This window comes from Polistes fuscatus, unplaced genomic scaffold (genome assembly GCF_010416935.1).
Source record: "Polistes fuscatus isolate 324 unplaced genomic scaffold, CU_Pfus_HIC Scaffold10, whole genome shotgun sequence".
Classification (NCBI taxonomy): Eukaryota; Metazoa; Arthropoda; class Insecta; order Hymenoptera; family Vespidae; genus Polistes; species Polistes fuscatus.
The window spans coordinates 6495703-6513708 of record NW_025112998.1 but is presented as its reverse complement, the minus strand read 5'-3'; the positions used below and the strand labels follow the sequence as shown (position 1 = coordinate 6513708).

The window sequence follows — 18006 nt, the reverse complement described above, 5'->3', positions numbered from 1 at the left end:
TATTGGTCAAAAGTTTATTACAATTAATTTGTAATCCGTTTAATATTTTAACCTTTTAATTTCTCATTGACTTGACGCATTTGAATCTTATTATTCATATTTTTCTTATAATTATTCTTTCTTTATTACTCGCATTTATATGTGCAATGTATTCTTATTACGCTTGTATATTTGTTTTATTATTTTGCATAGAACTTAGATAGAAAATTGTATTTTTTATCAAACGTTCAAGTTCAAACAACAAATTTTAATAACAATTTTTAATATACGATAGTACAAAACATTTGTTCCTGTAATTTTAAATTTATATATATATCGTAATATTATTTGGCTGTATCGTTTACAGTTAATTTATATATTAATTAGTTAATAATATATTCTTAACTTACTTAGTTTGAGTAATTATTCAATTTAAATTAGGCATTTTCTTTATAATTTAAATACGTAAAAAATTTTCTAAAAGGAATCTATCGTGCAACAGCAACATGTCTTCCAAATGACTGCCAATAAATTCTGTTAAGCAAATAACAAAAACCTACCCTTACCTTTTATTTTTCTCTCAACGTGGAACTTTGAATATTCTATAAGTATAACAATTACATCAAAAAAATTACTTTATTAGTATCTATTTATTCATTTTTTTGAGAATCTCGGCGAAATGTTCGTATTCCTGGCAATGCGTTTTTTGCATCATATATGCTATAGTTTTTATCTAAAAAAAAAAAAAAAAATTAGATTCCAATGAATTGGTTTCAATATCTAAATCTATAGTATTTGAAATGAAAAAATCCAAAATTTAAATACCTTAACTTTAGGATCAACGGAACCATGCCGTTGAGACAAATTCCACAGATTGACAGCAATATTTGCTAAAGCTGGTTGACGTAAATCTGCTCTTATAATAAAACGATTGAAAAGTTCTAACGCGAGAATGGATTGTTTATCCAATTGATCACTGGATCCAAGATATTTCAAATGATTCAGTATTTCTTCCATTATTTTAGAACATATTTTGTTGACTTCTCCCAGAAACTTTTGATCAGATCCATAAAGTTTATCATTGGAATCGACCTAAAAAATAATCTATCTTGCAGTTTTCTTTTCTTTTTGTATAAATATGTTTAAAACAAAAGATCGTATATGGAAAAATATAAAAATTACCTTATCTATATGATAGGGATAATTCTCTTGCGTCACAGTTGAAAGAAGATCAAGTACACGTAAATATAAATATGCTTTAGTTGAAGTACTTTCGTCGCAACAACGTTGAACAGCATTGAGCAACCCTCTCATTAAATATAAAACACCATGTTCTGGACTATCCTATTGTATTTAAAATATTTGCTTTTTATCAAAAAATTTAACTTTTATCTAATATACATATTTTAAATCTGCGAATAATAATAATAAATAAATACTAACCGGAACGACCAATAACGTGGACAAAAAATTGGATAGATATGACAATAGATATGGTTGTGAATTTTTTTGTCTTCCATCAATGTCTATAGTTTTAGGCATCTCCGGAACCAAGCTTAACGCTGCTTTGAAACAAGCATCGGCTAATAAAAAAAAACAAGATATATATTTTAAAAATTGATAAACGAATAAAATAGGATTTAAATAAAATTTTATTTTACCTTGACCCAAACATTGGTTCAAAAGTGCTACTTGTCCTGATAACAAGTATAATTGTAAACGAATATGTACTAAAGTTAACGACGGAATGGTTATGAAACAAAACGCTGCACATGCACGTACGAAAGCTGAAGTCCTTCTAGTATGATGTCCACGAATTATTTTCCTCGTATCCACAGCTAATCTATTAACACACTAAAAATATAAAGAATTATTATAAATATACTTTAATTATTTTAAATACAAATTATTAAATATTTTGTTTACCTGTATGAGTTGTATATGAACAGTATCCAAGTTAGGAAAAGCTGCTCTAGCTTCAACATAAAAGTTAAGCTGCTTTTCGAAATCCCGACCATAATCAACTCGTTGCACTAAACCACAAATCAATTGCCCTATTTGACGTTTTTCATCTTCGACGGTTAAAGCACTGCAATCATTAATTAATACACATAAGAAATATAAATAACGAATGGTACGTTGTTTATAACAAATAATACACACCTAACAGAATCGTGCATTATTCTAGCGATAAACATCAGAGCATTTATAATAATTGGATCTGTAATAGGACTGTTCTGATTGCTTAAGCCTTCTATGATAGTTTTACAAACCTCGACTTTAATACTTTCTTTGTGGAACAAATCTATCAATGGCAGGAAGTTATCCTAAAATGAAATATAAATTTTATTGTGAATTTTGATGTATACAATGTATACAAATGTATACAACAAAATATTTTATTTACCATAGCCAGTAAAGATTCAAAATCCTGCGTATAAGTAACTATCTTTTCTACAACCGTTTGCAATTGCGGATAATAGTGCTCGAAGGTTCTATTTGGACTAAGACGATCGATTATTTGTCCAAGAAACATATTCAATTCGTTCACCTTGAATATATAATATAAGTTATATCATATATTTTTTTAATTCTACATTTTTAACAAAAAATTGTATGACATACAGAAAAGTGCAGAACCGTGAATTGTATCCAAATTTCAATGCAGTGCATAAATTTGGTAGGATCTTTGAGTTCGCTGATATATTTCCATATTATTTGGAGTACAGCTTGGCAGTCCTCTTTCGGTGGAGATTCTTTTACGAGACACTCACCTAAACTTCTGTATAATAAATGCTGTGGGTATCCTATGAGATAAAGAAATAAAAAAAAAAGATTAATACAATATCTATTTAATTAAAAAATAATAGTCTATTTACATTACTTGAAATGGTGTTAATTTATCTCGCTCATTACCATCATCTTCACTTTCTGCTATTAAATTAACAAAATCCATAGCGCGCACAGCAATGTATACTGGTTTGAATGCTGTCAACACAGAGTTTAGCAATAAAGAACTAAAACAAACCAGAAACAATAGAAACAAATTATTAAATAGAATTAAAATAATGTAGTAACGTTAACTTCCATACGAGTTGTTAGCAATCAAAGGGTTAAAATAATAAAATAAATTAAATACCTTTTAGTCTGTTGTTTGCATCGAGAAAGAACTTCCTCTAAAAGGCTATCCGAAGCTGTTGCTACCAGGACTTGTAAAATCCAATCTAATGCAGGTAGATAAAGATTTAAATATGAATGCAAAGTCATATTTTGTTTAGCTAACTCGAGCTTTACTGATTGTCCAAACAATTGATGATATGTAAAAAGAAAATCGTAAAGATTTTCTTTTGCGAATTCGAAATCTGAAGTTTTGTTTAATGCAAGTCCAACTCTGCACAAATAACATCTAGCGTAAACAGCTATCAAGGGATTCCCAATTCCTCTTATCATTCGAGTTATGCGTAACAGAGCTGTATGAAATTCACTGAAAGCAAAATATAGCTGATTTTAATATCATATTATTTAAAATGATTACTATGATAAATATTAGTAAATCATTTTACCTCGTTGTTAAAAAACTATAAGATTTTATTATTGCCATTTCTACGTAAAGTCTTGGAACTAATTCTCTTATTGATGCTATTTTATAAAACCAGTTACGACACGTTTCCTTTGCATTTTCCGGAACCATACTTGGCGTAAAATTATCGGGCAGGCTTGTAGGTACTTTACTTCCTGGTCTATAAAATTATAATTAAAAAATACATGATAAACTGAATTTAATTCTAACAAAAATGTAATAAATGGTAAAACTAACTTGAAATATTCAGCTTTGACTTTCAATCTTTCATAAACAAGTTTACCAAAAATATCTAAAATATCTGTGATCAACACAAATTTGCTAGGATAAAAAGCCATTACAGATGTATCCACTAATAATTTAGCACACTGAAAAAAATCAAATTTAATTTTAATCTTCCAGTATAATTTTCATTAAAATAATATCTAAAAAAATAGAAAATCGTACTTGAATCGCAATTTTCAATGCTTTAACCCTTTGATCGGAATGCCATGCTTGTACTAATTCATTATTTAATTGTTCAATTCTAGCAGTGTACTCCTGCTGCGACAAATCTAACATTTGTCTAACTGATCCTTCTTCAAAATCATCCAGTTGTTCTAATCTTGTTCGTACTTTATCAACCATTGTTCCACTTGGTTGTACTTTGACCAGAACTAAAATAATTTAATTGTAAATACCGCAATATTAAAAAATCTGATACAAGTTACAAGATGAATGGTAAATGTATACCTTTTTCTCCTCCTGACAAAAAACTAGTAACGATCGATAATTTTTCCGATGTAGTATATTTACTTAAAATAGCATTGCGTCTAGCCAACCATGGCTCGACTAATTCATCCGTAGTATCTCTAGGCTTTTTACCAGGAACTGCTGTAACGCAAGAGTAATCCCACTGCAATGAAAATTAATTAATTAAATCTTTCTATTCTTTTTATAACAAATCATCATACAAATTACCTCATCTGCAGCCATTTTAGATAAAGGATCTAACTCTTCTCGTGCAAATTGAGTGAGTGGATCCGAACCATCCAAAGTAGAATGGCTCATTAACGGATCCATAGACAAATTTGTTGGTAAAGGTGTATGAGTTGGTGTTGGTGTTCCCGTTGAAGAACCAGTGCTTGTACTTCGTAATACATTTCTTCTGACTCCACTACGTCCATTGATTAACTACAACAAATTAATGTCATAAAAATGTTGATATAATAAAATATTTGTAATTTTAAAAAACTTACGGTAACTGTAACTGGTTTTAGAGGATGCTCAGTTACTTCTTCTAATCGAGCATATTTTACAGATCCATAATCTACTGGTTTCGCTACCCTACAATAAATATATGACAAATTTAATTATAAAAAAATGAAATGTAATATTAAATAAAAAGATTTGATAAATGTTTAGTAAATACGTACCATTCTATTTCCATTGTGCTCTCTGTTCATTTATATATCCTACTTTGATATAAAAATTGAATAATAATCTTGATTGAAATGTGTTACACGCAAAATTAATTATAATTCAAATTTGAATGATGTTTTTACAACATTAAATAATAATAATAGCAATATTTGAAACAGAAACAATTAATAATTGTTTCTGTCCAGTACATTAATGTATATAAATTGTTTAGTAATTAGGAAATGTACAAAATTCATTGGTGATAAACGAGTGACATTAGTAGAAGATAAAATTATCTTATCGCCCATATAAATAACTTTTTCATGAATCATTATCTATATTCGTAACTTTGAATAATTACATCAAATACCATATTATTTTACAATAAATTAATCACAAAAATATAATAAACTACTATATTTTACCAGTCAAATACAATGACAGCTGAAATACGCATATATACAAATGCTACTGCAGTGACATCTACTGTCGAAAGTTGAAATTGAAAAAATGCGGGAATCAGGAAAAACAGTCGGTAAATGAAATGAAACATTTTCCATTTGTCTCTGAAAATAATTTATATTATTAGTATTGACAAAGAAAATTATTTGTTATCAATTTCGTTCAAAAATACTAATCGTTAATATTCAATAAATATTCTAATCTGAAACCGATGATTTTAGGTGGTGGGGATAATTTCTAGATGAAAACTTAAGATATTTTTGAGCTATAAAGCGAAATTTTAAAAAGAATTAAAATTTCTTAATGTATTTATTAATTGTACAATTAAAAAAATAAGAATTAATAATAATTCGTTTCATAAATAATAAGAAATAATTTAAAGTAATTATTTTGTATGATAGTAAAAAATAAATTTCGGCAATTTCGACAAATGGCGGTTACTTTCTCTCCTCGAATTTGACTAACTTCAATTTGACTAGTATTAGAATTATATACATCATACATAAATATATATATATATATACGCATACATTAAACAATATATATATATATATACATTACAAATTATTTAAATATATAGTTGGTGATAAAAATAGTCTATTGAATAAGAAAATATTTCGGATAGAAATGTTCATCTAGGAAAAATTGAACATCTTTGGTTGGCTAATCTGATATAAAATACCACTATAATATTTGTACTAACAAAAAAAGACGAACTTTCCAACACCCTCTACTTCCTTGAAAGGTTCGAGCTCTGTTCGTGCTATCGGATATCTTGGGCTCGACTTGTGAAAGTCAAAAATTAACATTTAAAATTTGTGAGATGTCAGCGATAGATGATGTTTTAGAAAGTTGGGAAGATATAGATGATCCAGGGGTAGGTTTATTACTAAAATATCTATATAATAATATTTCCTATCTAATTAAAGATGTTTAAGTAATCATGTTAACCTATTTTGAACATGAAATCTTTCAAGTGAGAATTTCTCGTTACTGTAACCATTGTGATGCGCACTTATTATGATCATTAATTAATTATCATTATTTATTATATTCACGATAATAAATTTATATATATTTGTATAAATTTATCAATGTTTTTCATATTTTATATTGTTCTAATATGATCTATCCAAATGTTTGATAAATATGGAATGAAATTGGAAAAATATTTTATCAATACTTTCACATTTCTTGCCAGTTTTATTGCTACGGTACTACGAATCAAATGTTAACGAATAAACATATGTTAAGTATTTATGCACATGTATATTTTATATCTTATGAAACATGGATGTTTGTTGATATGATAATAATATTATATTTGTAAATATGAATATGATTATATAATATTGTAGGTTCTTGAAAAGAAATTGGATGTTCTTCAACTGGATACTGTAGAAGCATTAGAAGAAATAGAAGCTCCTAAGTATGATTGATAAATAATTTTTAATAGATGTATTTATATATTTCATACACAAATATACACGTTACGTTACGTTATTTCAGTTTCAAGACTACTACCAATGATAATACCAATAGTACAAGAATGATCATTTTGGGCGAAGATGGAGTGAGATCTCAGTATGTACCGCCAAAGCCTACAGTTAAAATATTGAAAAGACCGACAAGAGATTCTCAAGGTAGCGGAGATGGTCCTATGTTAAATGAAGAGAAACCGAAACAACCAATAAAATCACTGAAACAGGTATGTATAAAAATAAAAATATACATCCACTCATAGAGAAGATTAATCCAAATATAATTTAACAAATTAGAGAGAACAAGAGTATGCAGAGGCGAGAAGAAGAATATTAGGAGAAGAAAAAAGTCCAGAAGAAAAATTAATTCAAGAAATAAATAAAATTCAACCAAAGTTTTCGATACCGGGAGGAAGTAGTTCTCTTCCTAATAATGTCACTCGTATGCCTATCGGTCCAGATGGAACTCAGGGATTTAATGTACGCAGGTAGCATGTCTTCCAGGGATCAACCCTTATCACCTATCTTTTTACTCTCCTTCCTTCTTCTTGGCATGGGAAAGAGAGGCGGCTATGAGGCCGACAGCAGAGAACAGCTTTGTGTTCCTGACCAACTTCAAGAATTTAACTCTATTGGTCTTAAGCGTAACACATCGAGAGCTGTGCCCTGCAGGTCATTACATAGAGATCGCGCACGTCGATCCCCAAGATTATATTCTATCGGTGAAGACGCGTAACTGTAACAGTGATAATATTCATTGCCGAAAATTAATATTATGATTTGTTAATGTTTGCTATATTTTAAGGAATCCTATTTGGAAAGAAATAAGAAAAAAAGAAACGGGATTCAAAGAAAAGTTTTCGAAAAGACCCCAAAAATAAAAACAAGAGAGAGATTATAAAAATTGAAATTAAACGAATAATTCTGACATATATGCTAGACGGAAATAAAAAAAGAAAAGATTTTAAAAGGAAGTTTAACATGCTATCAAATTATATTTTACTCTCAAGCCTTGTAATAATTCTTAAATATCATAATTGACCTCTAACAATAACAGAGTTACCTACATGTTATTTTCGTAGTTATTTCTGTAGATAGCAGTACGTAGGTGTACAATAAATATTCTTATGTTAACGACGAAGTAATATTATCTTCAATATTGTTTATATAAGTATCGAATTGTAATCGTAAAATGTTTATATATAAAATAATTCAATGACAATTGTTCAGCATCGAATTTCTATACTATTACCCTCCCTAATAATATTTGTAAGTAATTCATAAGTATACTGAATATATATAATATATGAATATATGAAATAACGTGGGATGCAATTGTTTAAAAATTCGATTTGCAAATAAGAACTAATCGATCATCATTTATTGTTCCTCAATAATATTATCTGCGACATTTTCATATGTGTAATAACAAAAAACTATGTTCATTTAATTAATGCTGGGAATAATACAAGGATTCTTGTTGTTTGGTAGAATTGATGGCGCTATAAATTGTATGATGAAAACGTGTACATACAAAACATACAATAATTTAGATAAGTTTAAATTTACAATGTTGGCAACATTTGAGTGTATAGAAATCACGCTAGACATATTATATAGTATATCATGGCGCATGTCAAATCGTGCGTCTGCTATCGGTTCCTCGGTCACCCGTCGTACGAAAGGGTGTTTTAACAATTTTGAAATGAAACATAGAAATTCGTTGCAACGATAAATATTTCTACAATATAAATTCAAAAGATTTCGATTCGTCTGAAATTATATGAAAAATATGGCTGAATCAGCTGGACCAATCCTTCATGTCATAGTCGTTGGATTTCATCACAAAAAAGGATGTCAAGTAAGCGGATCTCTTCTGTCAAAATTAATAACCTTTATTTGATGAGGTTTTAAAAAACCTTATTGATAATTCCCAACCTATTCATTTTTAAGATTATTCCTCGTTAATATAAATTATGTTATTTTGACGATAATTGCAGTGGCAAAGTTAATGTTGTGTCCGGTTTGAAAATTATAAATTAAAATTTATGTAAATTATATACACACATACATTGTTTATTGACCTGTGTTTTAATATTTTTTAAACGCATAGGTCGAATATTCTTTTCCACCGTTGGTACCAGGTGCACCAAATGAGTGTCCACTCGGTTGGAAGTACTTACCAACTTTAGCATTACCTGATGGATCTCATAATTATGATGAAGATACTGTTTATTTTCACTTGCCTAGTCTCAATGACCCTAAACGTACCATTTATGGTATCTCTTGTTTTAGACAAATTCCTGTAGAGGTAATTATAATCCAAAGATCTGTATCTCTAATATGAGAACTATGTATAGAATATAAATAAATATGTTCACAGAAATTAAAGAATCGAACTTCAGATATAACTAGAGGAACAGTACAAAAGTCTGTTTGCGTGTTAAGTACTTTGCCACTTTATGGTCATATTCAAGTGAAGATGGCATTGATAACACATGCATATTTCGAGGAAGGAGATTTTAGTAAAGTATCGTTGTTAGAAGACACTTATCGTCATCTTAATTCATGTATGAGTGGCGAAAGTCAAATACCGCCACAAGTATTTGTTGGTAACTATCTATTGAAATGTATTTTCGTATTAACTAAATTGTACACATTTATATATTTAAATGACAATATTACTTGTAGGTCTATCCGCCAGAGATTTTATATTACAATTTCGCCATAAAGTACTACTTTTATTTAAATTACTTTTACTGGAAAAAAGAGTAGTCTTTTATCAATCACCTGTACAGCCATTATGTGCCACAATATTAACTTTACTTTCATTATATCCCGGCATGATCGAACATGGTCTTCAACAAGCAGCTTGTGTCAGGTATTTTAAATGAATTCATATACTTGATATACAATTTGTACTTCTATTACAATTTTTTGTTCTAATAGACCATCCAGACCTATGTCTCCCATACCAACTTTTGATGATGAAGAAATTGCATTAAATAGTATAGATTCTAATTTAACTACCACAAATATTATAAAGGAGAACATATCAGCAGATCTTACTCATATTAACGATAACTCTAATAGAAATTCCTTGTGCATAAATGATAATAAAACTATTGAAACTATGGAAGGAAAATGTCTTGACACGTTTGGTAACATGACTATACAAAAAAATAATAACGAAAATTTAAATGACAAAATTATCGATGTAGTAGAATCTGCACAAGAGTGTAATGAAAGTTATGAAGAAAATAATTCTAAGTACTCGCCAAAAGGAAATGACAATGTACACAGAGTTCATAGTGTTAATACAATTACTTTAGGCATGGGTGATGCCGATAATAGTTTGCCACGCGATACGAGTAATGATGCATTGTCTGATGCAAGATTGACCAACAATATAACTCAAATTGCGCATATAAATCCAGAACAATGTGGAATGCCATTGAGTTTATTTACAAAGGTACAGATAACAATTTGTGTTTAAAAAGTCAATTAAAATCGGCATATAGTTTGTTTCATTGCAGAATAACTTTTAATGAAATTCATTTTTTATTTTCAAGGGATACCTTTGTCTACCATATTTATCTTTACCATATTTAGATCTCTTAGGAGATATTAATGTTAGAGGATACGTAGTTGGAGCGACGAACGTTTTGTTTAAACAAAAAAAACAATTGATCGATGTTTTAATCGAGGTGAGTCGAGAAAAATCATTTGTTTAATTAACCGTTCGATATTATTATTGGACTTTAGGTAAGAAGGTATTAAACGCGCTTAGTATTTCTTACGAAATATATAATACTGTACATATTTTAGTTCAATGTCATAATTCAGTGATAAATCCAAAAACACGTGCGATTTTATTTTGTATTATTTATGGAAGGTCGAAAACACAAGAATAGAAGCTACTGATCCAGAATTGAGAAGACAATTACATCTCACTACTGAGGATCTAAGATTTGCAGATTACATAGTTAGACATGTCTCAGAACCCCGGAAAGATATTTTCTTGGATGGAGTTGGATGGGAAGGTGGAGATGAGTGGATTAGAACCCAATTTCGAGTGTATCTTTTAAGTATGCTGCGTACTTCGATGCAGCAAGATACGCGACAGTCAGATCACTTTAATTCTACGTTCATGGCTGCTTGGCGTATGACAAATAATTACAAAATGTGGAGTAGCTTGAATAAACCGGAAATCAATAATATTGAACCTGGTCATCCTTTCGCTGGTCAATTATCCGTTCAAGATATGAAATTACGTTTTTCGCAGTAAGTTAATCAAATAATGCACTGTTCATTAATTTGATATTAATAATTTATATGTTACTCTTTCATTATAGTACTATGCAAAATACTGAAAGTGGTAGGAAACTCAATCAAGCAATGCTTTCAACGGGAAGAGCGGTCGCGACGACTGGAAAAGCAGTAGGTAAGATAAGTTCTTAACTTTTATCGGAAATTCTAACCAACAATATTATTTAAATAAAATATTCAATATTTTTGTTTATGCAAGGTGGTGCAATTTCGCAAGCTAAGGGAGCTTTTTCTAACTGGTGGAGTACGTTAACGACAGCACAAACAATAGATGAAATGAAGACTGATAATCAAGCTTCGAATATTCATCAGACCACCCTTTCAAATACTATCGAAAAAACGCCAACTGACAATGAAGACTTAACTATTCAAGCTAATAATACAGACGTAGTAACGACCGTAGATTGATAGAAGAAACTCTAAGATTACTTTATGGTTAAAAATAACAATTTTTTAAATCTGATTTATAAGAGCAGAAGCATTTGAAGAATGACGACAGACTATTTCTTCGAGGAATCTGGAAAATTCAGTAAGTACTGTGATAGGTATCAAATTTTGATTATATTATCACAGAAATAGTTTTTTTTCCTCGGTCATACATAAAAAATTAATTCAACGAATATACGTACATACATGCATATATACATACATGCTCAAAAAATCATTATTCGTGTACAGAACATATATTCGAATCATAACATTTTTAGTAACAACGGACGTAATGTTTATAAAAAAAAAAAGAAAAAAAAGATAAGAAAATGCTTTAGTATATAAAAGTGTAGACGTATTTCTGATCATAAACTTTTTCCGATAGCATGTATAACTCACACCGTAGATACATGTTTTTTTTTCGTAATATTAGCTCGCAGTAAAGAAAAAAACAAACCATGAACCTTATTATGTACATTTGTTTATGTATGATATAAATCTAACTTCTTCAAACATAGAAAGTAAATATAAAATGCTTAGACTCATTGTTAAATACATCTTTTTTGATTTATATATAAATCTCACTTGAAAAGTACCTGTATCGTTATATTTTGTATATAAAACGTGAGAGACGAGTTTTTAGATATATTCGTTCGAAAAATATTCATTTACAAGATGTAATATTAATCTGTCGATTGAAATATTTTGTTTCTTTTTATATATTACTATTTTACAATATATCGTTTTTCATTTTATTTTGTCAAAACAAACAAACAAAGAAGAAAAGACAAAAAAATCATTTTATTTTTCCTTTATACTTTCAATCGAAAATACTAAATAATTGTGATGTTTATTTTAAGTAAATATGTTGAGTTGTAAGAGAGATATATATATATGTGTATAGATTATTTTAAAATTTACATTTATATTTAAATAACGTAAAACCATTGTGATCCTTATAAGTATTTTTTAATTTATTTATTTTTAAATTAATGTTAATCGAATATAAATGTAGTTTACGTGTATACTATGATCTTTATATAGAGAAAACATTTACACGTTGATCGCCACGTAACTCAAATCCTGGATTGCAATTATGTTTGCATACGGGGGGAAAGGAAACACCACGTAATCGGCTGATGTTTTTATTCTTTCAATTTGAATACATATTTTCAAGTAATTTGCAACAATTTTCCTTGTAACATGATCTTAACAAATGAGTACGTTTATAAGTAAAATAATATTATTTTTTTTTAAATTATTAATCGAACAGACGACAAATGTTGGATTTTCGTTGAAATGTTGAAACGTGCGAATGTTTATGAGGGATTTTATGATCAAAAGCTTTATATGATTGTTGATACTGTGTGGGAGTTTAAAAGAAGAAGAAAAAAAAGAAAACGGTATTTCAGATAAGCACTCGACGCATGTTTTAAGTATATCCCTTCAGTTTATCGCTATTTTCTTGTGTTCGGACAATAACAAGCTGTAAGTCCAGCTAATTCAAAAACCAGAAATTAATAACCCTTTGCACTTGAGGCCGTTTTCGCTCGGATAAACCAGCAACTCGAGATATTTTGCGACATGTATGATGAATTGTTTACTTCTAACTTAGAAATATCACACGTACAAATTAATATATAAAACTTTTATATTTTAACATTTTATCTATTTTTTACATTTCTAAGAAGAAAATTTCGTAAATATTAGTCTCTTTACTTTTGTTTAGTATGATATTTTTTAAAGCAATTGCCAAGTTGCATTTTCTTGTCTAAAAAAATATGAATGTCTGTTTTGAAACATATGATGTTCCTGAGCACCTGGAATTTATTCCAACGATATTGTGTAAAGATACAATAATATTCTTGTTGATACAGGACGGTTGTACATTGTACAACATTTCCAGTTTCAAAGAAATCAAACGAAAATGAACATCGCTGATCACGTATCGCGTCAAAACCAAGTGGTGATCGAGAGTCGCCGCTCGAGTTGCCGCAAGAAAATATTCAGTGACCGAGAGTCTACCTCTGAAGTGCAAAGGATTAATATATAGTGCATAAATCATTGATGCGAATTTTAATCTCTAGGTAAAACACCCTTGATCTACGTAGCGACAATCAACGTGTTAAATGTAAAGCAGTTGTTTATACGCTGCAAAATGTAAAAAAGAATTCTCATAAATAGTGCTATATATATATATACATATACTTGTTTGTAACAAGTAAGACGATGACACACACACAAAAACACGTATATAAATAATTATTATCGATCTTTTAATCTCCGTTTAAATAAAAAATTGTATACGATTATTGAAACATAAAAAAAACAATTGCTCAGTATGAATATTCTAGTAGTTACTTTATTTCTTTATCACAAATAATTGTAACTACTTTTTTTTTCTCTTTAAAAAAAATTTAAATAAATATCAACACACTTGTGGTATTGTATAAATAATTATCCGATCAATATCATTTTTTACGTTGATGTATCAGTCAAACGAATTGTTGAATATTTATTGTAGCGCAATAATATACTTGGAATATTTTATTTTATTTATACATAAATAAAAATTATTTTATTTCAGATTCAATAGCAAAAAAAAAAAGAAACATTATCTTTAATATGTTTTTAATTAAATAAGAATAGTTATATTAAAAAAAAAAAAGAAACGTATAGGTATTACAATTTTTGATAACATTGTGTATTGACATATTTATTATAAAATGCCATTGATTTAATAATTTTAGAATAATAATAATAATATGAAAATTATTAGTTAATATCATATTTAGTCTTAGAAAGTGTATTGTCAATAATATAACAGTTATGCAGTTAATGACGCAAATTAAAACTATCTATTCCTTGTTTTTCAATGTTTATAATATTTTCTGTAAACGTAAAAAAAACAATATTTTAACATTACTTCTAATTTATATACTCTTACGAAAGAATTTTACATTTTTATAAATTACAAACTACAGATTTCAATAAAATCTGAATGCATGTGTACATACATGAATGAGTCAATGAATTCAAATGAAGATAAATTAGCCGTCGTGATAACAAATATGAGATAAGAAAAAAAAGTTGAACTTAAAAAAAGAAAATCGTATTTTCTATTCGTAAATTAAGTAATAATTATATAAATTCTCTGTAAACTTTGATCGCAAGTAAAATTTTTAAACAAATAAAAATATTATATCGAGGGCAAAAGAAAAATCAATTAAAAATAAAAACAAATACGGTCGCATTTCCCGCGTTTAAAAAATATGTCAAAATACGATTATGGAAGAGTACTTTAAAAAAAAAAAAATATGATCGTCTCTACGACAGGCAACATGACGTCACATCGTATAAGTTCGGATAAATAAAAGCTGAGTATTGTTTTACAAATCCGCGTTATAACAGTCGTGCGACCGTTACGTGCGTATTACTATTATTATTATAAACTATGATATATTCGTCGTACAGTGTTAAAATCAACTCTAATAATACTATCGGCTTGACATCGAAAGGTATGGATAATACGATATCATCTTATATTATAGTTTATCGCGTTAAATAGGTTACGTTACCAATTTTAATCGCATTCATCATTCTTACACGCAGCTCATGCTTTTAACATTTATCCTTTACCGTATCCTATTCGAACGAATTTATACTCGAAAATCATTTATCTTTCGTCTTAATATTTTTACAAGATAATCGATTTTAATCTAAACCCTTTAAATTATAAACAATATTCATTATCTAAAAACAAATATAATTCTATACAAAGAGAAGAAAAAATATTACGATTCGTGTACAAATTTTACATGACGACCATTGTGATAGGATCATGTTTGCCTTACTATGAACCTACACGTACACGATTAAATTTGTTTCAACATACCACACGAATTCTCTTATCGTATGAAACCAAAAAAAAAAATAAAAAAGCAAACAACGATCAAGATAATTAAATGGTGAGCATAGTTCTTGGATGTAACGGTGTTTTTGAATTTCTAAAATTTGTAATCTTTCTCGTACAATAACATTTTGCGGACAGTTGGAAATTTATACGAATCTTACATATCTTCTACATCAAACAAGATGCTTTTCATTTCGTGAGAATCGCATTGGCGCATATAAAAGTCGTTCGGTTTCAAGGTCGTTATGGGCTGGTCGATAACTACGACTAACGTAATCCCTCTTTCTTCCCTCCCTCTTCAACCTCCTCCTCCTCCTCCTCCAATCCTTCTTCTTCTCCTCCTCCTATTCTACCGCTCTTTTCAAGAAAACCAATTCGAACTTGCGCTTTTAAATGCACTTTTATTTCGCAACCTCGGTTAATTATCTTATTCTACATTTTTTCTCCTTCTTTTTATTCTTTTTTTTTTCCTTCTTCCTCTTATTATTATTTATGCGTATACGATCTAAATTCCCTCATGTATTATACAATCAAAAAACATGAATTCGATGAATATATTGGAATACATTGTTTTGGCACGTAAAACTAGTTTACACTGTTATTAGTATAAAGTGACACGCTTCTCTACACTTTCGATTTTCCCAAGCGTAATGCATATATGTTTAATGCATATGCATATTAATTGAAATATAATATTTTTTCTTTTCTTGATATTTGGAAAAAATATTTCGTAATAAGTGTAATCTAATAATAAAAAAACAATTTCGTAATGATTAGAAATGTATTACGAAAAGTAATTACGTTATTTTAATGATTATTAAATGACCATTTCTTCTTATTTAAAATTTGAAGCTTTTTAAATGGTCGTGAACAGGTCAAATTTAATAAATTCAACTTCTCGGTTATTTCTCGCGTTGTTATACGACGGTTACCATCCATCATTGCTTTTATTTTGCCGTCATCTGCTTCAACTGAATGACCAAGACGCGGTGCATTTTTCAAATCGATATTACCTGAAGGAAATTTGGAAAAGTAATTTTGATAAATGACGTTAAATTAACACATTAGGTTAGGTATCAATTTTTGTGTGAAAAAACGAAATTACTTACTAAGCAACCTATTTAATTATCGAGAAAAAATATCAATATTGATTTCTCTAATATCGACCATGTCATTCTTTTGTAACTTCGAAATAACAATAATAATAATTAGACTAGATATTGTTGTCAGTATTTATTACAGTATTAATTGTTATTATTAAATGCTATAAATATTATGTATACGTATGTATATATAGTATTTTACTCTCTTTAATTGATGATAAATATCAGCAAATGTTTAAAAATCAAACTCTTCCGTACAAGTTGACGCATTCGCGTATCGAGAAATGACAAGGCAGGAACGATACAGGTCGATTCAACGATAACATTCAAGGCCGATCTCTCTCTTAAATACGCGAGACCGTAAGGTTGCGTTTTTCGCGTAATCGAAGCACGATGCACTCGACTTACATATGTATATGTATATATATATATATATATACTTACGCTTAGGATTATGAAAAGTGCGCACGCATAACCTGCTCAAGTCGAATCTTACCAATCCCGTTCGATCGTAGCGTCACGTGATGGCGAGCGTCGATCATTCGACCTATCGAATAAAATCGGTATCGTTTCACGCCGGGTATATAATGGCGACACGCTTCACGGCATGAATATACGATCTAATTTCATATTACGCGGGCGCGCGATTTAATATACGCGATTAAACATTATAAATAATCATTTTATTTGATAAGCTAATTCGATCAATTAATAATGTGACACATTTTATTAGAATATATTCGAATTTATAAATGAAATAATTATGTAATTAAAAAATGAAAAGAAGATGACGATGATGATAAAGAAGATTAAACATTTATTCAATTAGCATGTCGTGAATTTAGGATAAAGCTGTCAGAGAAAGGAAATGATTTCTGCGCGAGTAGTGCGACTGGTTGATCAGCCGACGCGCCGAATAAACATATCGTAGCTTACCGATAATAGCCGAAGCTGTTAAAAAGATAGGAAGCAAGCAAGCGAGCGAGAAAGAAGGAAGAAGGTAGTGGGAGAAACGAGAGAGACCACGAGAGGGGTAATGCAAAAAAGAAGGAAAAGAAAGAGAAAGAAAGAGAGTCTGTCTGCAACGAGTAAAGCGACATCACTGATCTTTTGCACGGCGAATGCATGCGCGAGTGCAAAAGAAAATCGCCTTGATTTAAAGCCGGCGTGTTGTGCTAAGTTGGTCGAATGTTGTCGTTATCGCGTGAACTCGAAATTAGTCGAAAGGAGGAAAAAGAGCCTTCGTCGGTTAATATCTGCGGCTGGACATTTTGTAAATAAAAGTCTAACAGTATTAGTGATAACATTAGTATTAATAATAGATAGTAG

At 29.2% G+C, this 18006-nt stretch overlaps 4 protein-coding genes and 1 long non-coding RNA gene across 8 annotated transcripts in view; 3 read left to right on the top strand and 2 right to left on the bottom strand.

Moving 5' to 3' along the window:
• On the bottom strand, positions 1–5421 carry LOC122526062 (VPS35 endosomal protein-sorting factor-like). Its single transcript, XM_043649206.1, has 19 exons — positions 4975–5421; positions 4798–4885; positions 4520–4732; positions 4292–4454; positions 4007–4215; positions 3797–3927; positions 3543–3719; positions 3119–3463; positions 2896–2996; positions 2605–2786; positions 2387–2530; positions 2143–2306; positions 1906–2068; positions 1641–1833; positions 1423–1562; positions 1162–1323; positions 805–1071; positions 546–712; positions 1–290 (listed from the first exon to the last, which is right to left on the bottom strand). Exons 1-18 carry the CDS (start codon positions 4986–4988, stop codon positions 626–628), a joined length of 2943 nt encoding a protein of 980 aa, XP_043505141.1. The 5' UTR covers positions 4989–5421; the 3' UTR covers positions 1–290; positions 546–625.
• A 601-nt stretch (positions 5422–6022) lies between these two features.
• Positions 6023–7781, top strand: LOC122525662 (SUZ domain-containing protein 1-like). Of its 2 annotated transcripts, XM_043648590.1 has the most exons (5): positions 6023–6299; positions 6624–6671; positions 6781–6851; positions 6932–7130; positions 7201–7781. In XM_043648590.1, exons 1-5 carry the CDS (start codon positions 6246–6248, stop codon positions 7393–7395), a joined length of 567 nt encoding a protein of 188 aa, XP_043504525.1. In that variant the 5' UTR covers positions 6023–6245; the 3' UTR covers positions 7396–7781. The 2 variants fall into 2 exon arrangements, with proteins under 2 accessions (XP_043504525.1, XP_043504531.1); XM_043648596.1 differs by lacking the exon at positions 6624–6671 and having other exon boundaries at positions 6028–6299.
• Positions 7782–8515: 734 nt separating this feature from the next.
• Positions 8516–11960, top strand: LOC122525654 (late secretory pathway protein AVL9 homolog). Its single transcript, XM_043648579.1, has 9 exons — positions 8516–8764; positions 9017–9214; positions 9287–9515; positions 9595–9784; positions 9853–10375; positions 10476–10610; positions 10799–11187; positions 11259–11347; positions 11432–11960. The coding sequence occupies exons 1-9, from the start codon at positions 8687–8689 to the stop codon at positions 11638–11640; spliced, it is 2040 nt and encodes a 679-aa protein (XP_043504514.1). The 5' UTR covers positions 8516–8686; the 3' UTR covers positions 11641–11960.
• A 3201-nt stretch (positions 11961–15161) lies between these two features.
• LOC122525531 (serine/threonine-protein kinase tousled-like 2) overlaps positions 15162–18006 on the top strand; it is a 49119-nt gene continuing 46274 nt past the window's right edge. For 2 of the 3 annotated variants that reach the window (XM_043648423.1, XM_043648414.1), the window contains exon 1: positions 17325–17950. The gene's annotated coding sequence lies outside the window, so the exon portion shown is untranslated. Of the gene's footprint in view, positions 15180–17324; positions 17951–18006 lie in introns of those variants that run through there. The other variant, XM_043648432.1, reaches the window with a different exon arrangement.
• LOC122525639 lies at positions 15899–17325 on the bottom strand. Its single transcript, XR_006305846.1, has 2 exons — positions 17122–17325; positions 15899–16587 (listed from the first exon to the last, which is right to left on the bottom strand). It is a non-coding gene; the product is annotated as an uncharacterized LOC122525639 (long non-coding RNA).